The sequence below is a fragment of the Mya arenaria genome, chromosome 9, assembly GCF_026914265.1.
Source record: "Mya arenaria isolate MELC-2E11 chromosome 9, ASM2691426v1".
Lineage (NCBI taxonomy): Eukaryota > Metazoa > Mollusca > Bivalvia > Myida > Myidae > Mya > Mya arenaria.
The window spans coordinates 56,779,812-56,799,938 of record NC_069130.1 but is presented as its reverse complement, the minus strand read 5'-3'; the positions used below and the strand labels follow the sequence as shown (position 1 = coordinate 56,799,938).

The 20,127-nt window shown below is 34.2% G+C and overlaps 2 protein-coding genes across 4 annotated transcripts in view; one reads left to right on the top strand and one right to left on the bottom strand.

Moving 5' to 3' along the window:
• LOC128246881 (arf-GAP with coiled-coil, ANK repeat and PH domain-containing protein 2-like) overlaps positions 1–20,127 on the top strand; it is a 51,943-nt gene that overhangs the window by 13,487 nt on the left and 18,329 nt on the right. For all 3 annotated transcript variants that reach the window (XM_052965411.1, XM_052965410.1, XM_052965409.1), the window contains 7 exons: positions 98–142; positions 431–526; positions 1,106–1,180; positions 17,333–17,433; positions 18,646–18,801; positions 19,240–19,354; positions 19,766–19,872. In XM_052965411.1, coding sequence (XP_052821371.1) covers positions 98–142; positions 431–526; positions 1,106–1,180; positions 17,333–17,433; positions 18,646–18,801; positions 19,240–19,354; positions 19,766–19,872 — 695 coding nt within the window. The remainder of the gene's footprint in view (positions 1–97; positions 143–430; positions 527–1,105; positions 1,181–17,332; positions 17,434–18,645; positions 18,802–19,239; positions 19,355–19,765; positions 19,873–20,127) is intronic.
• On the bottom strand, positions 6,948–13,234 carry LOC128246882 (protein slit-like). The gene is made up of 3 exons (XM_052965412.1): positions 13,048–13,234; positions 9,841–10,085; positions 6,948–9,542 (listed from the first exon to the last, which is right to left on the bottom strand). The coding sequence occupies exons 2-3, from the start codon at positions 10,033–10,035 to the stop codon at positions 7,500–7,502; spliced, it is 2,238 nt and encodes a 745-aa protein (XP_052821372.1). The 5' UTR covers positions 10,036–10,085; positions 13,048–13,234; the 3' UTR covers positions 6,948–7,499.

Here is a 20,127-nt window from a genome sequence, read left to right as displayed (position 1 = left end):
ACCCTGTCCTTTTTCTGCATTTACAAATGTTTTTTATAACATTTTTGCTTCACTAGAAAACTTTGAGTTGTATATGTTTAATATCCTTCTATTTCAGATAAACATTTTGCAGTCAAAGAAGAAATTTGATGTTTTAGAAACAGTAAGTTTCTAAACATTTTTACATAAAAAATAATAATGAATAAAGTAACAATTTTGAAATCTGCGGAATAATAACTAAAACGCTATTGAGAGATGACCTAATTTGTTGCTAAAAGGTTTTGTGAACACTTCTTAAATCAAGTTTTAAAATTGATCTGCTGTATATTCTATTGCTCAATTCAGAGATAACTCTCTGACACTAACCATAAGTATAATAGTCTAGCCTGCCTTTATGAAATGAAATGAAATGCCATCCAAGTACCAAGTAGTCTTCACCCTTTATTTTCAGATGTTGTCATTCATGCACGCCCAGGCAACCTTTTTCCATCAAGGTCATGACCTGTTCAAAGATACAGAAGAATCTATGAACACTGCAAGGGATCAGGTAATATTATGGACATAGGCTTTGTATATCCGGGACTTCATTTTTGAACCCCAGATTTGTGCCACTTGTAGCCCCAAATGGATTTGCACCCCTCAATTTTTTTCCTTTCACACTTTTTTGGTGCAGAATACTTACAATTAACTTAAATTTTTGTGGTCCAGGGCTCCATTTCAATAAGATATCATAGTTGTAAAACTTGTGTTGCTTAAAAGTGCTTAGAGACGCTAAGAGTTACGGGCATAATCTATGCGATAAATGTCCTTAGGATACTTTTATTAAAACACAGTCACGCCCAAAATGGAGTTACACATAGAAAGTTATGATCTTTAGCCTAACTATCTGTATTGCAAAGAGGCCCAGTAATGCTTTTTGCATCTATCATATGGTGTAGGGGTGCAGAAACAGCTCACTTTTACTCCAGTTTGATAGAAACTTACTATTTAACCATGTATTATAAAATAGAAAAAATACAAAAATTATATAAATTAAAACCATTGAGAAATTCTGTTGATCACTGTGTATGCCATTGTTTAAATTGTTCTCGTTTTTTTCCATTTATTTGACATTGTCTGTTTCCAGGTGAAAGATCTACATGCAAATGCTCGTGTAGAATGGAAGGAAATGGAAGAACGCCACCATCTCGTACAAAACAAGGTAGGCTACTCTACACTTTTATATAGGGTTTTCACATTCAACATTCACAAGGTAGGCTACACTACACTATAATGTATGGGGAAGAGTTTTTGCATTCACCATTCACTCATGTGGTTTTTCATAAAATGTGGTTTTTCATAAAAGTATGTCTGTTAGGTATTCAGTTTAGTATTTATCATTTTTAGCTCGTCTTTTTTCCATGGGAAGAAAAGTTGAGGAATTGTGATAGCCTTGATAGCTTTTATCATTGTCAAGTTATGCCCCTTGTTTAATTGAATAACAACAAGAAGGTGCCCTTGTTTCTCTTCGTTATCCAATTGGAATTTTATTTGGGCCCATAAGCTGTGGTATTGAATTAATCAAATATAAACCATTTACAACTTTTAAAGATTGAAAAATCTGAAGATAAAAAACACATTGATGAAAAAATAGAGAAATAGATACAGAAAGTTGATATTGGCAGCAGGATTTGATCCTGGAACCGCTGGATAGCTAGACGAGAACTGGACCACTTAGGTATCAATGTACAATGTTACAAGTCTTATGTTATACGCTGAACACAATTTATGATTCAATCAGAATTTGTTAATTTTGCATTGTTATGAATGTCATTATTCAAGTGTGTATGTTTTACAAGGTTGGGTAAAATACTTTAGAGCTAATCTATTTTTGACAGCACTTTTTCCTATCAGGCAGAAGGTTAAAAAGAAGTATTTAAAAGGCTTTATGGAACCAAGAATAAGATTTTTTATTCCTTAATTAAACAAATATATTGAACAAAGCTAAAAGTGTGGCTTAAAAGGAAATGATAAAATATAAAGACAGGGACTGTTGACATTGGTGGGTATGCTTTTTAAAACAGAACAGGTTCAAATCTCAGGTGATGTTGTTTTTTACACACAGAATTGACCAGAATGGGGAAAAAAGTTTCAGGCTACTGAATTCATGTTTAACTCTGCGATACATGTAAGCAGTAAGGTTATGTGCAACAAGATAAAAAAACTTCTATTGTTATTGGAGTAAACTATTGTAAGTAGATTTTCTTTGCGGTTTTGCATGTTTTGAAGAGTTACGAACAATGTGGAATATACTGCCTATGTTTGATTGTACTCTGAGCTTCATCATGTTCCCTGGGATAGTTTACTGCAAAACACGTTTTCATCACAAGCCAGTCATGGTGGAGATTTAGCTTTAGAAATAAAAGCAAACTAAACAAAAGGCTCATGCTACAGTTATGCAATCCGCAATAGCTCAATTGGTAATGCTCCTGCCTACTGGCTAAAGAGAGTATTTTGAGGGGTGACAGCGAAAAGGTTCTATCTTGTTCTTTATTTAATATCAGTTAGAACATTTTCGCATTCACTCCTCAATTTGATTATTAGCTTTGAATCTCAACGAAACCACAATTTTCTCAATTTGTTTTATTTTGAACAATTATTCAATCAAAGCTTTTGTCTGTTAACCATCCCACAGTGTTATGTAATAGGTAGATTTTAAGAAGGTAATTTTAACAATTAAGTTTGCAGGGTTGGCACAGCCTGGCGCTGACTTATAAGTTAGAGGTCCAAAATTAATTATTTTACCTGATAGCATGATAAGATGATAGCTAGTAAGACATAATACCATTTCGTTTAGACATAATAACATATCTGTTAGACATTTATCATGTCTGTTAGACATAGTAGCACAAGATGTCAGAATATAATACACTGTTGTGGCCTTCCACTGGCATGGCTGTCTTTGATAATAATTTTTCCCAAATTTTGTTGTTGTTTATTATGTTGATCATGCTTTTTCCTGATTGATTTTTTTATTTTAATATTTTCAAATTGAGAGTTTACATGTTAATGTATACTTATTCCCTTTTTAACACATTGCTAATATAAAGGATTTTTGTGTATAAATATTTCTGCTACGATAATCGAAGGTTAAATGAATTTGAGAATTTATTTGGAAACCACCAAAGTGCAAAACCCTTCGTTACATAAAAAAGAATCACATAAAAAAAAGTGACTCATTTCAGTCGGGTCTGGGTTCTTTCAAACTTCAGTTTTCTTATCTGTTAAGTATGAGAATGTTTATTCAAACAAGAAACATTGGCAATTTTAATTAATTGTAACTAGTTGATGATTTATTTACGAAGAATTTGCTATTGGGAAGTTGCTGATAATATTCAATTTCTTCTGCAATTATAATGTTTCTTGTGTGATAATCCAGGCAATGAGGCCTATGGATGAATATAGAATTATTTCTGGAAACCATAGTTGTATGCAGTCATATTGGATAACTTGATTTGATAGGAACATTTACTGTTATAGTTGTGAAGAAAAAACCTCAAGTTTAATTGTTTTACCATTGTAATGAAATTTATAACACTTACCATCTTCAAAAAGCTTACAAATATAAAGTTAGTTTTGAATTTACTATAGGTCTATCATAAAATAGGACATATATTATTGACAACCTAATAGAGGAGAGGGTGGGAGGTTGAAGGATTGTTGGCAGGCAGGCCGTGGTTGGGGGAGGTTTGATGGTGACCTTTATCTTGTCTACTGTCATCTGATCATCATCAGCCAGCCATTTTGATTCAGTGGCTTTCGAGATATGGCTCTTGGATAGCTTAAATTACCCTAGTTTTATGTTGTGGGTGCTGTAACTAGCGCAGCTATTGTCCTATCATCACCTTACTTGGACTACATGTGTATGCGCAGAATATCTCAGCCAGGTTTGATAACCAACCATGTGCTCTAATCCCCTTAGAGTTATTACCCTTAAAATCACTGTATTTACACAGACTTTATTTTGTCTGGACTGTTGCATTAGGAGCTGTTGTCTGATCATAATCTTACTTGGACAATATGTGTATGGGCAAATATCTTGGCAATGTTCGATAATCTGCCATGTTGCTGCAATCAGAGAGTTATGGCCCTTGAACTAATTAATTTACACAAACTTAAAACAAAACAATCATCAATTTCGCCAAGAGTATCTGGTGACAGTTTGCTAATGTGTTTAAAGATTGTTTTTCTCATTTCTTATCAATGGACAACTGACTGTCAAGCTTCTTTTACTCAGTACAAAGTAATAAGCTTGTTAAAAGTTGTACTTTTTCCTGATGACACAAACATAGTTATCTTGATAGGTTTATCAATGGCAAACTTTTTTGTTATATTAAAAGCAACATTTCTTTGAACAACAGATTTTTATTTTTTTATTTGAATAGTCTGATAGTGTTGTAACCTCTGATGTAATCTGAATTACTTTTGTTGACAGATTACCAAGATGCAATTTACATTTTATTTCAATTGGAATGTAGACCAAAGAGAAGAAATGTTTATAAAGTGCGTCTTTATAGATAGTAAGGCACGGGGATATTTCACTTGTGATTTGTTTATACAGGTGGATTCAGAAAATTGCTGACTTTGCTTGTCTTGTTGTGTTTTTTTTAATGAAAAAAATGAGAGTTTTTGTAATAGGTTTTGTGTGGTATACAGCATACCAGTCAGAATCTGCATGCAAATGGCATCCCTGTCAGAATCTGCATGCAAACGGCATACCAGTCAGAATCTGCATGCAAACAGTGTCCCTGTCAGCATCTGCATTCAAAGGGCATCCCAGTCAGCATCCCTGTCAGCATCTGCATGCAAAGGGCATCCCAGTCAGCATCCCTGTCAGCAGCTGCATGCAAAGGGCATCCCAGTCAACATCCCTGTCAGAATCTGCATTCAAATGTCATCCCTGTCACAATCTGCATTTAAACGTCATCCAAGTCAGCATCTGCATGCAAACAGCATACCAGTCAGCATCTACATACAAACCACATCCCTGTCAGCATCTGCATGCAAACAGAATACCAGTCCGCATCTACATACAAACCAAGTCCCTGTCAGCATCTGCATGCAAACGACATACCAGTCAGCATCTACATACAAACCAAGTCCCTGTCAGCAGCTGCATGCAAACAGCATACCAGTCAGAATCTACATACAAACCAAGTCCCTGTCAGCAGCTGCATGCAAACAACATACCAGTCAGCATCTACATACAAACCAAGTCCCGGTCAGCAGCTGCATGCAAATGACATACCAGTCAGCATCTACATACAAACCACGTCCCTGTCAGCAACTGCATGCAAACGACATACCAGTCAGCATCTACATACAAACCAAGTCCCTGTCAGCATCTGCATGCAAGAGCTTAAATGACATTTTCTTCAGTCTGTTCCAAGGTATTGACATGAAATCTTTAAAACCCTTAATCGGTTTATGCTCATGGGTATCAAGGCCCTTAATTCCGTATTTAATAATTGTAGTGCTATGCCCCTTGATTTACAGAAACTCAAACGTACAGGTGTTGGCATCCACTTACCGTGTTCTTGTTTAGCAAATAAAATTAAAATGTCACTTAAGTTATTTTGGTTTTATGCAGTATAAAATTTATTTCTTTTTTTTTATCAGAATTTTATCATTTTCATCTATAGGATAAATTATGTAATTTCCTCCATTCATCTGAGAAAATAAATCACAAAACAGGATATACAAGCAGAGTTTAATGATCACTTTTGCAACAGATCAGTTACACTCATTGAAATATCTGCCATTTATATTTAATGATGTTTCAAAGAGTGTCAAATTATGCTGTGCTGGCTTTTATTTTTGCAGATAACAATTGCATGTTATGTCAAACAAATCTGGTTTACTAATCTTGGGCAAAACACGCAGACACAAAATATTAGTTTTCAGTAAACCAGCCCTATCAAAATATCTTCTCATTATCATTGTTTACTGTAAATCTATTAGGCTGGGCTTACCAGTAATGAAAAAGCTGCTTACTATCTTGAAATCATATCACTGACACTGAGCCAAGAAGTCATAACATGGAGTCAGTGGATATAATGAAAACCAGGCTTTATTGAAGTTACTAGAAAGTTCCCCCTGAAATAGTTTTTTTATTTGTTTACTAGTTTGCAATGCCATTATTTTATGGTGTTATGAGAATGATGTTCTGTTTTAAATTGTTTTGGATTGTTTGTTAACATTTTCTCTGTGTGTTCTAGCATCTAAAGACTCCAATCTGTTCAATATTCATCTGAATTAGTGATATAAAAAACTCAGAATATTTCTTCATATATATTTCATAATAGCTCAAATCACAATAATTATGGGTTTTTTCACGTTTTCTCTCAAGCAAGAAGTTCAAGGCTATTATACCTTTTCACTTCAAAACTTTTTTTCTCTGCAGTTGCAAGATTTATTTCTCTCATTTGTTAGAAGTTTCCTTCCTATAATTGTCATTTAAAGGTTACTTAAATAATTAAAAAAGTTAAACTTTTATGATAAGGTCTAAACAAAAAATATGTTTGTTTCTGGTTTCAATATTTATGCAAAAAGCTTTCAAGCCTATAAGAAATAGGGTAGGTAGATTGGAAAATCGTTTTAATTTCTTCATTATACAAATTGTTTCTTGAGAATTTTCTGTTACCAAAAACTATAAATTATATGCTTAAGAACATCTATATTATCAGTATTAGCATCACTAGTATTTCAAATGCCCAAAACACTTTATTTTTAAAAGGAAAAAAAAATAAACAAATATGCAAGTGATGAAAAATATTTCTCAGGGCAATAAAAGGTTTTGGGTCGTTGCAAAAAAATAAGGGTAAGTTGGGACAGAAACCAGAAACAAACATTTTTTATACCTAATCTTTTTTAATTCAACATTTAAAAGTACAGCCTGAGTGACTCATTAGTAAAATACAACAAAAACACAGAAATAGATTATTTTATTTTGTAAAACAACACTGTTGAACACACAGAAAAAACATATTATGTTAATTACAGAAAAGCTCAGTAAAAAAGTGAATATAATTTAGCTTCTCCATTTACTGAAGTCAATGTAAACTTGCACTTTGCGGTTTTGATATATTTATTGCAGATGTTAATGAAAATAACAGTCTTGCATTATTTCTTATGTGAATACCTTATTCATTTTATGTCTTCAAATCACACAATTATTTAAGCATTATATATTTTTTGTCATTTATTTTCCAGACATTGTATGTATCCATTTCACAGATATCTTTGCTTTTTCCATCAGCAGCTTGGGGAAGTTTCAAAATCCACATTTAAAAGATAAATAGACAGGAGTTCACAAAGTTTCAATATGAATTTTGCAGTTTTACCACTCTTTGTGATATATATATACATACATTTTTTTATATTGCTTCATTTCAACTTCATATATGAAACATAAAATGCCGTTATCTGTCTATCTGGTCCTTTCTATTCACTCCTCTTTACAAAAAATATCAATTATATAATTATTGTACATCCTTTTCCCCTTCTACCGCATTTTTCTTGCCCTTGCCCTTACGTTTTTTGCATCTGACCGTTCCATCCTCCAAAGTTTGACACCTATTTCTCTTCTTCTTCCTTTCACACTTTACTACATTCCCATCTTCATCCTTCTCACACTTCCTTCCCTTCTTCCCCTTCTTATTTCTCACCTTCCTCTTTGTCCTGCTTGCATCAGTGTTCCTTTTCTTATTCCTTTGCCTCTTCAGTCGTCTTTTCTCTTCTCTTTCTCTCCTCTTCCGATCTCTCTCAGCTTTTCTTGCAGCTTGTCTTGCAAGCTTGCTGTAGGATGATCTTTCAGCATTAGAGCTTGATGTACCCCTGTCACCACTTGGTGGTTTAATGATGACCCTTGTGCCTCCCATATTTGTTGGTCTTTGTTGAACAACAGGAGGAGCAACAGTTTCTAACCTTTGGAATTGGTGCTGATCTTGTCCTTGTTGTTCTTGTCTTTGTTGGGTTTCTTTGTGTTCCTGCTGTTGGTCATCTGCTGTTTGTACAGCTTGTGCGTCTGGTTCACTGATGCTGGCTTGCTGTTGTCTTGCTTGCTGCGTTTGCACCACCTCAGTGAATTCATTACGAGCAAGAGACTCAATTTCTCTACCCTTTAAGGATTCTGGCTCCCTACATGTAGGCTTCTCATACTGGTGGAAGGACACTTCAGAGTTTGTCATCCAGTCATGCAACCAAAGCAGATTTCTGTCGCACACAAACATGTTTTCGTCCAGCAAGACCTGTTTGGCATTTGGAAACACATTCTTCAAGTTTTCTGGCAGAGTGTTAAGCTCATTGTACTGCAGATTTATCTTCTTCACTTTTTGGAGAGGAGCTGCATTTCCTTCTTGTATTTTTGCCATAAAAGCTCTAGTTAGCATGATGCTGCTCATTATGTCAATGCTTGTAACATTTGGCATTGCTTCAAAGATATTTTCTGGCAGTATTTGGTCTTCACTTGCTAATCCAGATTCAAAAAAGGACATTGCAACATCAGTTAGAGAGTCAAGACCTTTGAATGCTCCTTGTTCAAATTTTTGAATTGGATTGTGTGTAAGCTCTAGAGATTCAAGTTTAGGTGTGTGTGTAAATGTTCCAGGCATAATTTCAGTGATTACATTTCCCTGAAGATTAAGACGTTGAAGCTTGTTAACATCCTTCAATGAATCTTGGTGAACTTTAAAGATCTTGTTATTTTCAAGATTCAAATCAATCAGATCTGATTCTGGTGTGAATAACATCTGTTCCAGTTCAACAATCTGGTTGTTGTCCATGAAGAGTTTAGACAGTGCTTTTGGCAGACCTCTTGGAACATATACTAGGTCATTCCTACTCATCCAAAGCTCTTTCAGATTCACCAGACTTCCAAATGATCTGTGGTCAACATGAGAAATCTTGTTATCATTCAGAGTAAGCATTTTAAGGCTGGTGATGTTTTCAAAGTCTTCTACATTGATTGTAGTGATTTCATTATTGCCAAGTCTGTAGTCTGCAAGGCTTGGTGGCATGGTTTTCGGAACTGATGTAAGATCGCAGTTCGAAAAATCAGCCAAGCTCAACATTGTGCTGGTGAAGGTCAAATCAGTCAAGGTCATTAGTGGATTGTTGCTAAGCAATAGTACCCTTAGCATGGCCAGATTTTTGAATGCATCTCCGTCGATCGCTGAAATTTTATTATTACTCAAATCCAACATTTTAATCATCTTATTATTCTCAAAGTTTTTGTTGTCAATATTGGTAATCTCATTATTCCCAAATCTAACTGATTGTATCATTGGAGTGTTGTGAAGGATGACATCAATTTCAGACATCTTGTTGCCATTCAGGGAAATTGTCATAAGATTGTCCAATCCCCTTAAACCGTGCTTGTAGACTTTCCTGATTCGATTCATGGAGAGATCAAGGCTCATGAGATTAGGGGCTCTCTCAAAGGTGCCTCCTTGGACAATCTCAAGGCTGTTCATGGACATTCTGAAGGACTGAAGGCCTTGAAGGTCTGGCAGTGGGTCAAGATTCTGAAGTAATAGTGAAAAAATATTAAGAATATTTAATAATTAAAGATGAATAAAAATAAAATATTTTTCAAATTTTATGATTTTTTTTCAAATTTTATGATCTATTAGATAGTTTTATATGTGCAATGTTTAAGCTGCTGTAGTATTTTGCTTATTGAAGTTAATGTAAAGAAAACAGTAAGCCTTGGCTTTGAGTGACTTTGCTATAAATATTGAGCATTGTTTCTTTCTTACATCAACTGAAAAAAATATTGACCTAAAAACCATAGTGATCAGATAAAGTGATTAAGGTTCATACCTGTATGTTGTTCTGTGTGAGGTCTATGGTTAGAACATCATAAGGGAGGGGTTGGGGCAGGGAGCTGAGCCCTGCCCCAGGGCACCGGATACGCCCATGGTCACATGATCCGCACCCTGAAGGGCATCCCTCGCTTAGAACGGATAGGGAGAAAAGCAGGCACAGAGTGACTGAGAGAGAAAACGGAGGGGTCATTCCAGTTTTTTTCTCTTTCAGTGTTTTATAATGGTGGTTGTGTTTTTGATCTGAAAAAATAAAACATTGCAATGAATAAAAATGATTTGATTTTCTGTTTCAATTTTTACATTCATAGATTGCCAACCTGAAAGGCTGATCAGCATTTTGGCTCTCACTTGACATGATGATGGGATTTTGTTCACCTTTAGTTGTTAAAAGAAAGAAGAAAGTCAGCCATACAACATCCTTGAATTGTTTGTTTATAGTAAATTTGAAGGGTTGAGAAATGCATTGATATACACAAGTGATGCATTCCTGACATTTCTGCCCATCCTGGCCCTCACCCCAACCCTTTACCAACACACAACTACAATCTGTCTAAACAGCACAATTTTTTTTTTTAATTCTATACAAAGATAGTTTTTTAGATAGCTGGCAGATTTGATTTTATATTTATAATAAAAAAAGCCTGTGGTACAATTAAATGTTGGCGCTGTTTTTTTACCACTTATCGCTGTCATAGCTCAACCCTTGCCCCAGGTAGGAATCAGAATCTTAATAGGCGAAATTTTATGATGTTTTAAGTTGAAAAAGAAGCAATTACTTATAGTTCAGTTCTCATGAAATGCCTTCCTGTTTTTGTACTTAAACTGAACTTTGGTGTCAATTTTCGTCAAAAGTTTCTAAATGATTAAATGAGAATTTAATTTATGACTCCATTGGCAGGGATATTCACATAAACCCTGTTATAGCTTAAAGGAATTAACAGATCATTACGAAAGGTACTTATGATGTGAAAAACATTAGTTACAGATTTGACAAATTTCCCTTTTAAAATATGATCATCTTTTTTTGGAAATAAATTGTCAATTGTTAACACTAATTTAAGTACAATTCATTAAATAATTTGATCAAAACATCAGATTTTATTTCTAACTTCTTTCCTGTAATGGATTTTGTGGTTATGTGGATTGATTGTGCTATTATGTGACAATAATGACAACAACCTATGCCATTGTTTGTTCAAACATTCTTGAATGTGAAATCTTGGTTGCTTAGTCACTTGAATTAGTAGAATCTCTAACATGCTAACTGAGGCTTGACTTTCTGTTTTCGGAAAAAAAAATGAAATAAAATACTTTTGAGTATAATATTTAAAAGAAAATAGTAAGCTACCTAATCTGATGAAATAGAGTATAAAATGGCTTCAGATGCCTTTTCGCATTATACAAAGTATTAAAATGAGAAACATATGTATAAAATGACAATTTGTATCTATTATAGACGAAGTATTTGCCAAATGCTGCTACATCTTATTATCTTTTACCACTTGAATTCTTTAATGAAATAGGTATATTTTATGGAATCAAGGAAAGGAGTATTATGCACTCTTTTCTACCGGCTCTTAGGGTGCATTGAGTCAGTTTGATTATAAAGTGATTAGGAAGCTGCTTCCATCATCTCTGACAGGCAACATGGTAGCAGACATTCCTCCATCACAATCATTTATTTAGAATCAGTACTTAGGATTGTATATTATTCAGCTATGGTATCTTGTTTAGTAATAGTAGATTATTCAGCAGTATTCAGTGTGTGTTTTCTGAACAGTTTGTGGCCGAAATTTGCTGAAACATATCATTTTTGACCAAATGTGAAAATGAAATTCCAAATTTATATTTTATAAATATAAACAGGGAAAAAAGTGTTGGTCTGTAAGGTAGGGTTGTGGATTCATAAACAACACTTTATCACCTTCTTTTATCTTTTATGTCTATTGTTTCAAACTTTTAGGCAAAACTGGTTTCCTCAAGGCCCTAGGCCCATTCCCTAAGTGACAATAAAATACACTGGCATTTGTTTATTAGTGCAGTCTGTGTTCTGCAAAAGCTCCAAGAGTTGTTCATACAAATATTGTTATAGTGTAAACAATACTGTTTATGATCTATATCTCAGCCAGTGTTGTTACAGAATATTATTTGTAAGCCAAGAAGTTGCGCATTAATAATTTAATGATAATGTTCAAAGAAAATGAATAACAAGTAGATTAAAAGACTTGTAATGATCCATGTGATAACATATCTGTTTAGATGGTAATGAAGATGAATATTTATTATTATTTTGTTAAGATAAGCTTTGTATAGGGTGTTTTATTTCTCCAGCAAGTTCAAATAGGCCTCATCTGTTATGAGTGATGAGCTATTGTCACCACCTGGCTACAATCATCGGCAGCTTCTGATGCCGGTTTAATGTTCTTTAATGTCCTGAGTCATTTTCAAAATCATATATCTTATCTGCTTTACAAAGTCATTTGATTTTTACAACAAGTTATTTTTATAGAAATAGTCCCATCACTCTGGCTGTAATATATTTATATTATGTATAATCAAGATATATAAATATATAAGCATATAGCCTCTTGGTCAATTAAGGACAGGTTGAACTTGTTAAATAATAGTTATAATAATTATCATGATAACAATTCAACAACAACACCACCACTACCACCACCCCCACCAACAATGACAACAAAAAAACAACAGTATTATATAAATATTTAAAAACAAATTATAAATAAATTATTAAATAAAAAAAATAATATTATTTAATAAATGAATAAATAAAATAAATAAATAAATAATTATAAGTAAGGAATGATAAACCATTATAAAAATAAATATGCTTAAAGATCATACTGCTTATGCATTAAAGAAAATATTGGAATTAATATATGAATGAATGCATAAATAAAATGCATGATTATAATATAAGATTTATAAAATAATGATTGTAATAAAATGATAATAAAAAGAAATCTAGAATAATAATACCAATAATGCTAATAAACAATGTACTGTTTAAACTAATTCAATACAACATAATCTAATTTAATTAAATCATTATGAGAACAATAAAATTATCGAAACAAAACATACATTTGTGTCCAAGCAACAAGCACTACTTTCAGTGAAACAAAAGCAGTTGTGTGATATTGCAAAGACAAAAAAATAATTGTAAAAATAATTTGCTTACCTGTAAGAAAAAAAACTTTTAATTATCCCCTTCTGTCCATCACACTATCTGCAAGAAGCCAAGATTCAGTGCTAATCCCAGTGATTATCTGAGATTATCCAGTTGTTTACTTATGGGAAGCAGCTTTGTATATGTTGCATGGAGTAAATAACCACCACAAAACCGCTGATGGTTTTGTACCAGCCCTGGAGGAGAAAAATGGCCTAGTGTGGGCTGGTCCAAAAGTTACAGATATTTATATTAGCAAAGAGTATTTTTGATTAAAAAAGGATTGGTTTTAAAGGAAATATATGAAGCATCACAAAAATACAAAATAAAAACCAGCCAAATTCTTGCAATACAATGTTGTTGTTTTTTAATTTCTAGCTAATATTCAAAGGATATATTTTTAGCTTGACTTTTCGAAAAATTAGAAGACTTTAATACTCACCACAGCGTCAGTGTCCGGTTAAAGTTTTAGGGCAAGTTGTCATTTTCACTTATAGCTCTAACACTTCTTTCAATTGACTTAAAACTTCACACAGTGGTTCTGGACCATCACACAGCGAGGTTACATAACTCCATATTATCCTAAATACAAATTATGGGCCCTGATGGACTTAGGAACTTAAGTTAAAGTTTTAGGGCACATAATGTGTTCGGGTTTCAGTCAAGTTTCAGGCACATTTTTATATTTTTAACCAGGTTTTCACAAAGTGAAAATGTGAAACTTGGTTATTAGAATGATGAACGTCATTGTTTTTGGGCAGGCCAGTGGGACGGTGGCGTCAAACTCGAATAATTTGAGTAAACTTTGACATATTGTGATCAAACTTGATATAAAGGAAGAGTTTATTGAGACCTTTCATGGGATTGCATTTGGTGCCCCTAGGGTCAAGGTCAAGGTCACTGTTTCTAAAAGTAGAATAATGGTTGGCACTAATAACTTTAGTTAGGGTTGACATATTGTGACCAAACTTAGTTTATAGGAAAAGAGACCGTTCATGGAATTGTGTTTGAGGCCCCGAGAGCCAAGGTCAAGGTCAAGATCACTTTTACTCTTTGAGTTGTGTCCTGGATTTTTTCTGTCAGTTTATCTTGTAATTATAGCGGAGGAAATAAACATGTAATTGAAATTTGGGCCTTTAGGAAAAAGAACACAAAATTACCCCCCCCCCCCCCACTATTTTATGATCTTAAAAAAAGCTATTAGAACTTATTTAAAAGCATTTTAATGTTTTTAATCTATAATTATGACAATTAATCAATGATGTTAATTTGCATTTTTTATTTCTTTCCTCTTTGAAACACTACTTTATAAACACCCATAAAAAAACACATTTGCACAAGAACGTGCATGTGGCTTGTAATAAATTGCATCCTTGTGCAAGATCATTGAGTCTCACTAATTAGATATTAAACATGCCTTGCGGTGATTTGAGAAAGAGCTTTTCTCTCAACAGCTAGCTCTCCAAAAGAGTGTCTTTGGTGCTCCAAAGTTCCTCCAACATCATTTGTTTAATGTTCATTTAATTATGCATATCCAAGTTACAAGTGAAATACTCAAGGGCATAGCCAAATGAATGCTGTTTTAATTTAGTTTAAATGTCTAGGGCCTAAACCAAATTGGGGCTAAAACTTCTTTAGCCTTTCACTATGTACTTGCCATGTTGCCATGGATACATAATAATGCTTGCAAAAAAGCGTTTTCCATCATCAAAGTTCATAACCATTTATCTGAAGTTTTTTTGTCACATAGGATGAAGCAATAATTTGTATTGCCCCAATGGGCGGCATATAGTAATCAGTCCTTCCGCACGGTTTCCAATTATTTATTTGCAAATGCTTAGGCCTAGGAACCTCAAACTTGGCAGGAAGGTTATTATAACATTATTTTTTAATATAAAATAAATAGGCAAATAATGCAACCTAAAATGAATAAATTTTGTGTGGAGATGCAATTTCTTCAGATGTAGCATTGAAATGCTCTCTATTTCGTTCCAGATGTGAATGTCTTTCATGTTGATTTATGGGACAGTGTGCTTTTGTTTGTTACTTAATTAGCAAAGCAAGTGTGGGCGGATTGTTTTTAACCGCCCTGAGTCATGCTTGCATCTTGATGATGGGAATTTCTCTTTCTTCTTTTGGGGCAAATACCAAAGATGTCAAAACTGAAGTGTCCTTGTACATCTTGTACAATGCATAATAGACATTGCATAGCTGTTTTGTTAATCTGTTGTTAAAGTATAGTTGTAATCCTCTTGACTTCTACATCTTGAATTGTGGCCCTTATTTGTCACACTAGCTGTACAAGTCTTATTTGAGGAATATATGGCTACAAAATAAAACTGTATACATTTATCAGCCTGGATAGAACTTGAAAATGCAAGAGTTATGGCCCTTAATTTACTTAAATTTTTCATGGTATAAAGTGCATTAACTTAAGTCTTAGTAATAGTTAGAACATATTGAATTTTTAAAATCTGAATGATTAAGACAAGTGGAGCTTGGCTGGCCCTGGCCTTCTTAGTCATGAAGATTTGACTCAGTGAGTTCCAGCTGCTTAGATTATAGCGTTTTTCATCAGGCGTGGACTCCAATTATGACATCGTGTCTGTTGACTTGTAAATCTGCAGTTTTAATAATTAAGCCTGGCACTTATTGGAGGTTGATAGGTGATCTCATTAGCTGTAGATGTGTGTTATAATCTATTAAATGGTTATAAAAACTAAGCTGACATGCATGACAAGTTCTAATGATATATCATACCATTTTTGCATCCTACCAATAGCTTCAGGTATAAAACGGGTAATAAGCTTGCCTACCTAAGAACTTGTGGAATTAGCTTGATGTGAAAATTTAGTAATTAGTTAGTCTTATTGATGAAGATGGGGCAGACCGAGCACAGAAACCGAGCCTTCTTTATGTCTCCCTTATTGATAAATATATGCTAACTGACTTAGAATGTATTACCTACCTTTTGTTGGGTTGTATATGGCACACAAAATTGATCTTGATGCATTTATGCTTCTAGTGTGTTCTGTTTTAATAATGGGGCCTGTTTAACTATGTTGCATTGCATATTCACTGGACATGAAAATTACATTTCCATATATGGTAACGCTGAAGAAGATTCTGAGTAGGTGGATTTTGAAGAGACTGCTGAACAATGAAATTCTTACTAGTGAAGTGAAGTACTTGTACAAGCTTATCAGCAGTTTCATTGACCAAATAAGTAGGTTGCATTCTAGTTGTGCGAGTATAAAGTCCCAGAATTACTGCTGCTTTCTATTTTTGCTGGATTTTCATGTAAGGTTGCATTTCAGATGTTTTCTCTCTTGAAATAAATTAATCTAAATTGTAATGCCTGAACTGGAACCCTAATCTGACCAAAGAAGCTTTTTGGGGGCATTTGTCACATTCCTGTGACCGTGCTTGTTTGTGAAATCAATTAAGCTTTCAAATAACCCTTAAACTTCAAAGATTATTTTTCTTTGACAGTAATCTTTAAATTTCATAGCAATCATGTTGTTTTAGAAGGCAGCTGCCAGTCTGTCTTTATCTCCGATAGTCATAAGCTGCAGCATTGGTGATTTATAGTGGATGCACAAGTGGGTCTTGTACTGCCTCTGCCTCTGCAAGCAATAATTTAGCACTCGCCTCCGGGTTGAATCATTTTTCGAGTAAGCTTTTTCAGTGATATCTGTCAAAACCTTCAAAATATTTTCTGCATCCCATATTATGGTAAAGGGTTGTTTTGTGCACAATACTGATTATGATTGTTTTCATGGTGGCCGTTTTCCTTTAGCTTCAAGTTACAAGTGGTGGAGTTAGGTTTCAAATAAAGTGGTTTAAAAAATAAATAAATAAACAATGGAAGTTATTTTTTTCTGAACTAAAGAGGGTAAAAGCTTGGTGTCTATGCCCATCGTGGGCGGCATCTTCATGCAGAATCGTTCATGCTGGCTGACGTTGATTAAGCAACTGCCGGAGGTTTCATTATAGAAGCAATTTTGTGGCTAGGAGGGATATTCAACAATATTGCTGCGCTATTGAAAATCATTCCAAGGTTACTTGATGAAATGGCCCACGGCACCTATGAAAATCCCTTTAAAGTACAAATTACCCAAGTACCCTTGAGAATCCTTTCTGGGCCCGAATCACTCAGGTGTCTTGATAAAATGGCCCCTGTTGATAATTTAAAGCTGAATGTAGTAAACATAAGAGGAATGAAGGTTATGATAAATGTTTGTGATTGTATTAGACAAATGTGGTATATATTTATTATTTATTTTTATATTTTCAGGTGGTTGGTTTCACAGTGAGCGATGAGGACCAAGATGGCGGGGTACATATGGAGGGCTACCTGTTTAAGAAAACAAAACATGCTTTCAAGGCCTGGGTTAGGTGAGAGGTTGCTGTAATGTAAAGTGTGAGAAATAAAACACATTTTATAATCAAATGGGTAACAATAATCAACCATCAAATTGGAAATCGAAAGAATATTTCATTTAAAAAAAAAAGAAGATATGTTTCGTGCATTTGAAGCACAAACTTGAATACATGATTTTATTCCTCAATTTCGGTAGTATTCATTTGTTATTGAGATGATTAATTGATATGTTTGATTATTCAGCCATAACTATTGCTCCATATACTTGTGCTTGTTGATTGAAATTATTTTACTCACTGCTGACAATCAAAGTTTGAGGAAGAATATTGTGCGTGGTCAGTTGCCAGTCAGTTTGTCAGTCTGTTGCAGTTTTTCTTGAAAACTCCTGGATGGAATTTAAATTAACTTCATACAATTTTAGAACTTGATGAGAGGAAATGCAGTGTACAGAAAACATAACTCTGTTTCAGCTATTCAAAGAGTAATTGCCCTTTGTTACTTTTTCTTGTTCGGAGCAATCAACTTGAAAACTCCCATGGTTAAGCACAATGATAGGAATTGCAGTGTACAAGAACCATAACTCTTTTTCAGCTAATAACAGAGTAACTGCCTTTTGTTACTTTCACTTGTCTGGTGCATAGCTTGAAAATATAACTTGATGGAATTCAATAAAACTTTATACCATGGAAAAGCACAGGAAGTGCAGTGTACAAGAATCATAACTACATTTTAAGTTTATAACTAAGTAATTGCCCTTTGTATTTTTTTCTTGTCGGGCGCATATCTTAGAATCTTATTTAATTAAACAACACACAGTGGATAAGCATTATAAGTGGAAATGTAGTGTACAATAACCTCTTGAGTTATGGCCCCTTTTCAATGAATTAGTTTGCCATTCCTGTGCCCAGGTGGCATTTGGGGGTATTAATCCTGTTACATCTCAAGTTATTTTAATGTTATCTCATGTTTTAATGCCATTTTTGTGTGTTTATGCTGTATTAAACCATGACAGATAGTGAGTTCCTCTTAATCAGGCTAATTTTGGCCATTAAGCATTTTTAACCTTTTCATTATTGATATTGAACAATGTAATATTTTATATCTAATCTAGTTTTTTGGTCATTTGTAGGGAATGGTTTTCAATGGAAGAGAATCAGCTGAGGTATCAAAATAAAAAAAAATGAAAAAAAGTTATATTGCAAAAAACTTTTTTTTGCTATTTGCAGACGATGGTTCTCCATAGAAGACAATCAGTTGAAGTATCAGAAGCGCAGCAAGGACAATGTTGTCACAGTCATGGAGGACGATCTGAGGTTATGTACCGTTAAACCAGTCTACGACATCGACCGGAGATTCTGCTTTGAGGTCCTCTCTCCTTCCAGGTGATTCCGAGTAACTGCTGTTCTTAAATCGAATGTTGCCATCCATATATAATAATCAGTTGTTAAAACTAAAGTATTAAATCTATTTTTATACCAATATCGTTCTTTCATCTATTATTTATGTTAAAGTTGGAACATATCATTTAAAATCTTAATGATTAAGAAGACTGAGCCTTAGGCCTTTTTAGTAATTAAAATGTTGCACAATGTGTTCTGACTTAGACTATAATGTTTTCAGAACATGGGGAAATAATGAAGTAATAATAATAGGTCATAAACTAAAGGAGGAACAAAATTTATTTGATGTGCTTATGCCTTTTTCTATTAGGTTTTTGTTTGTTACAGGACCCATTTACTAGTATACTACATAATGAGAAAAAGTACTGTTAATTTTTTCTAATTTGGGGATTTTATGCCATGGATATTGTCTTTCTGCAGGAGTCACATGTTACAGGCTCATACAGAGGAGGAGTTCCAGGCCTGGGTCACGGCAATACAGTCGGGGGTAACACGAGCTTACAGGGAGGCGGAACGCAGGCAGACAGAAAATGAGGTGGGTAGAGCAAATGATGACTACCGTAGCAGTGAAGAGTTATGTATGGGTCAGATAACTATACAGTCGTGTGTTACACATAAAGTCTAAATAACATCCAGTAGCCAGTGTGTAGGCGGGGCTTATTATGTATGTCAATAGGGTTAGGTTTGTGGTAAGTGAGGGTTAAGGTAAGGTAGTGGCACAAAGCCACCACCTAATTTAAATATTTGTATTAATATCATGCCATTTCACCTTCTACTGGATGATTGGAACTTATGATATATTTTACTGTCCATCTTTAAGTTGAAGAACAAGGTATAATAGTGACACACTATAAATAAGTAACTATTGTGTTTGAGATTGTCTGGAAAGTCACATTTTTCGTTAAAAAAAGTCTTCACAATTTCAATACCTGTTTCTGCTTAACAGTATGACACAGGCAGCGTAAGCAGTGCTGGAGGAGCCAACTCCACATCGAGTCTTGCTTCACTGGACACGGAGTCTGCTGGGCAGCCGAAGAAGGGCAAGGGACAATTGTGAGTGGCATCTTTCGCTGACATAAAATTGTTTTGATAACTCGGAAAATCTTTACTGTAAGTATACTGTGTAAATGATGCACTTGTATGCCCTGGACTGCCCGCTCCCTATCTGTGGTGTTAGGCTTCTGACATTTTTTTCCGGGTCCATTTCTGGTCCAATTTGCTTAAATAGAGAAATAAATGGAAGAAAAGGTTTTTGTTTATTTTAACTTTAAAGGCACTTAACTCACATCGATTGATGGATTTAATTAC

Bases quoted from the DNA above. Each gene is read 5' to 3' on its own strand.
- LOC128246882 (XM_052965412.1), bottom strand. From the start codon at position 10,035: ATGACCCCTCCGTTTTCTCTCTCAGTCACTCTGTGCCTGCTTTTCTCC. The intron at 9,543-9,840 runs GTATGAACCTTA...CTATTACTTCAG, and splicing joins TCACACAGAACAACATACAG to AATCTTGACCCACTGCCAGA.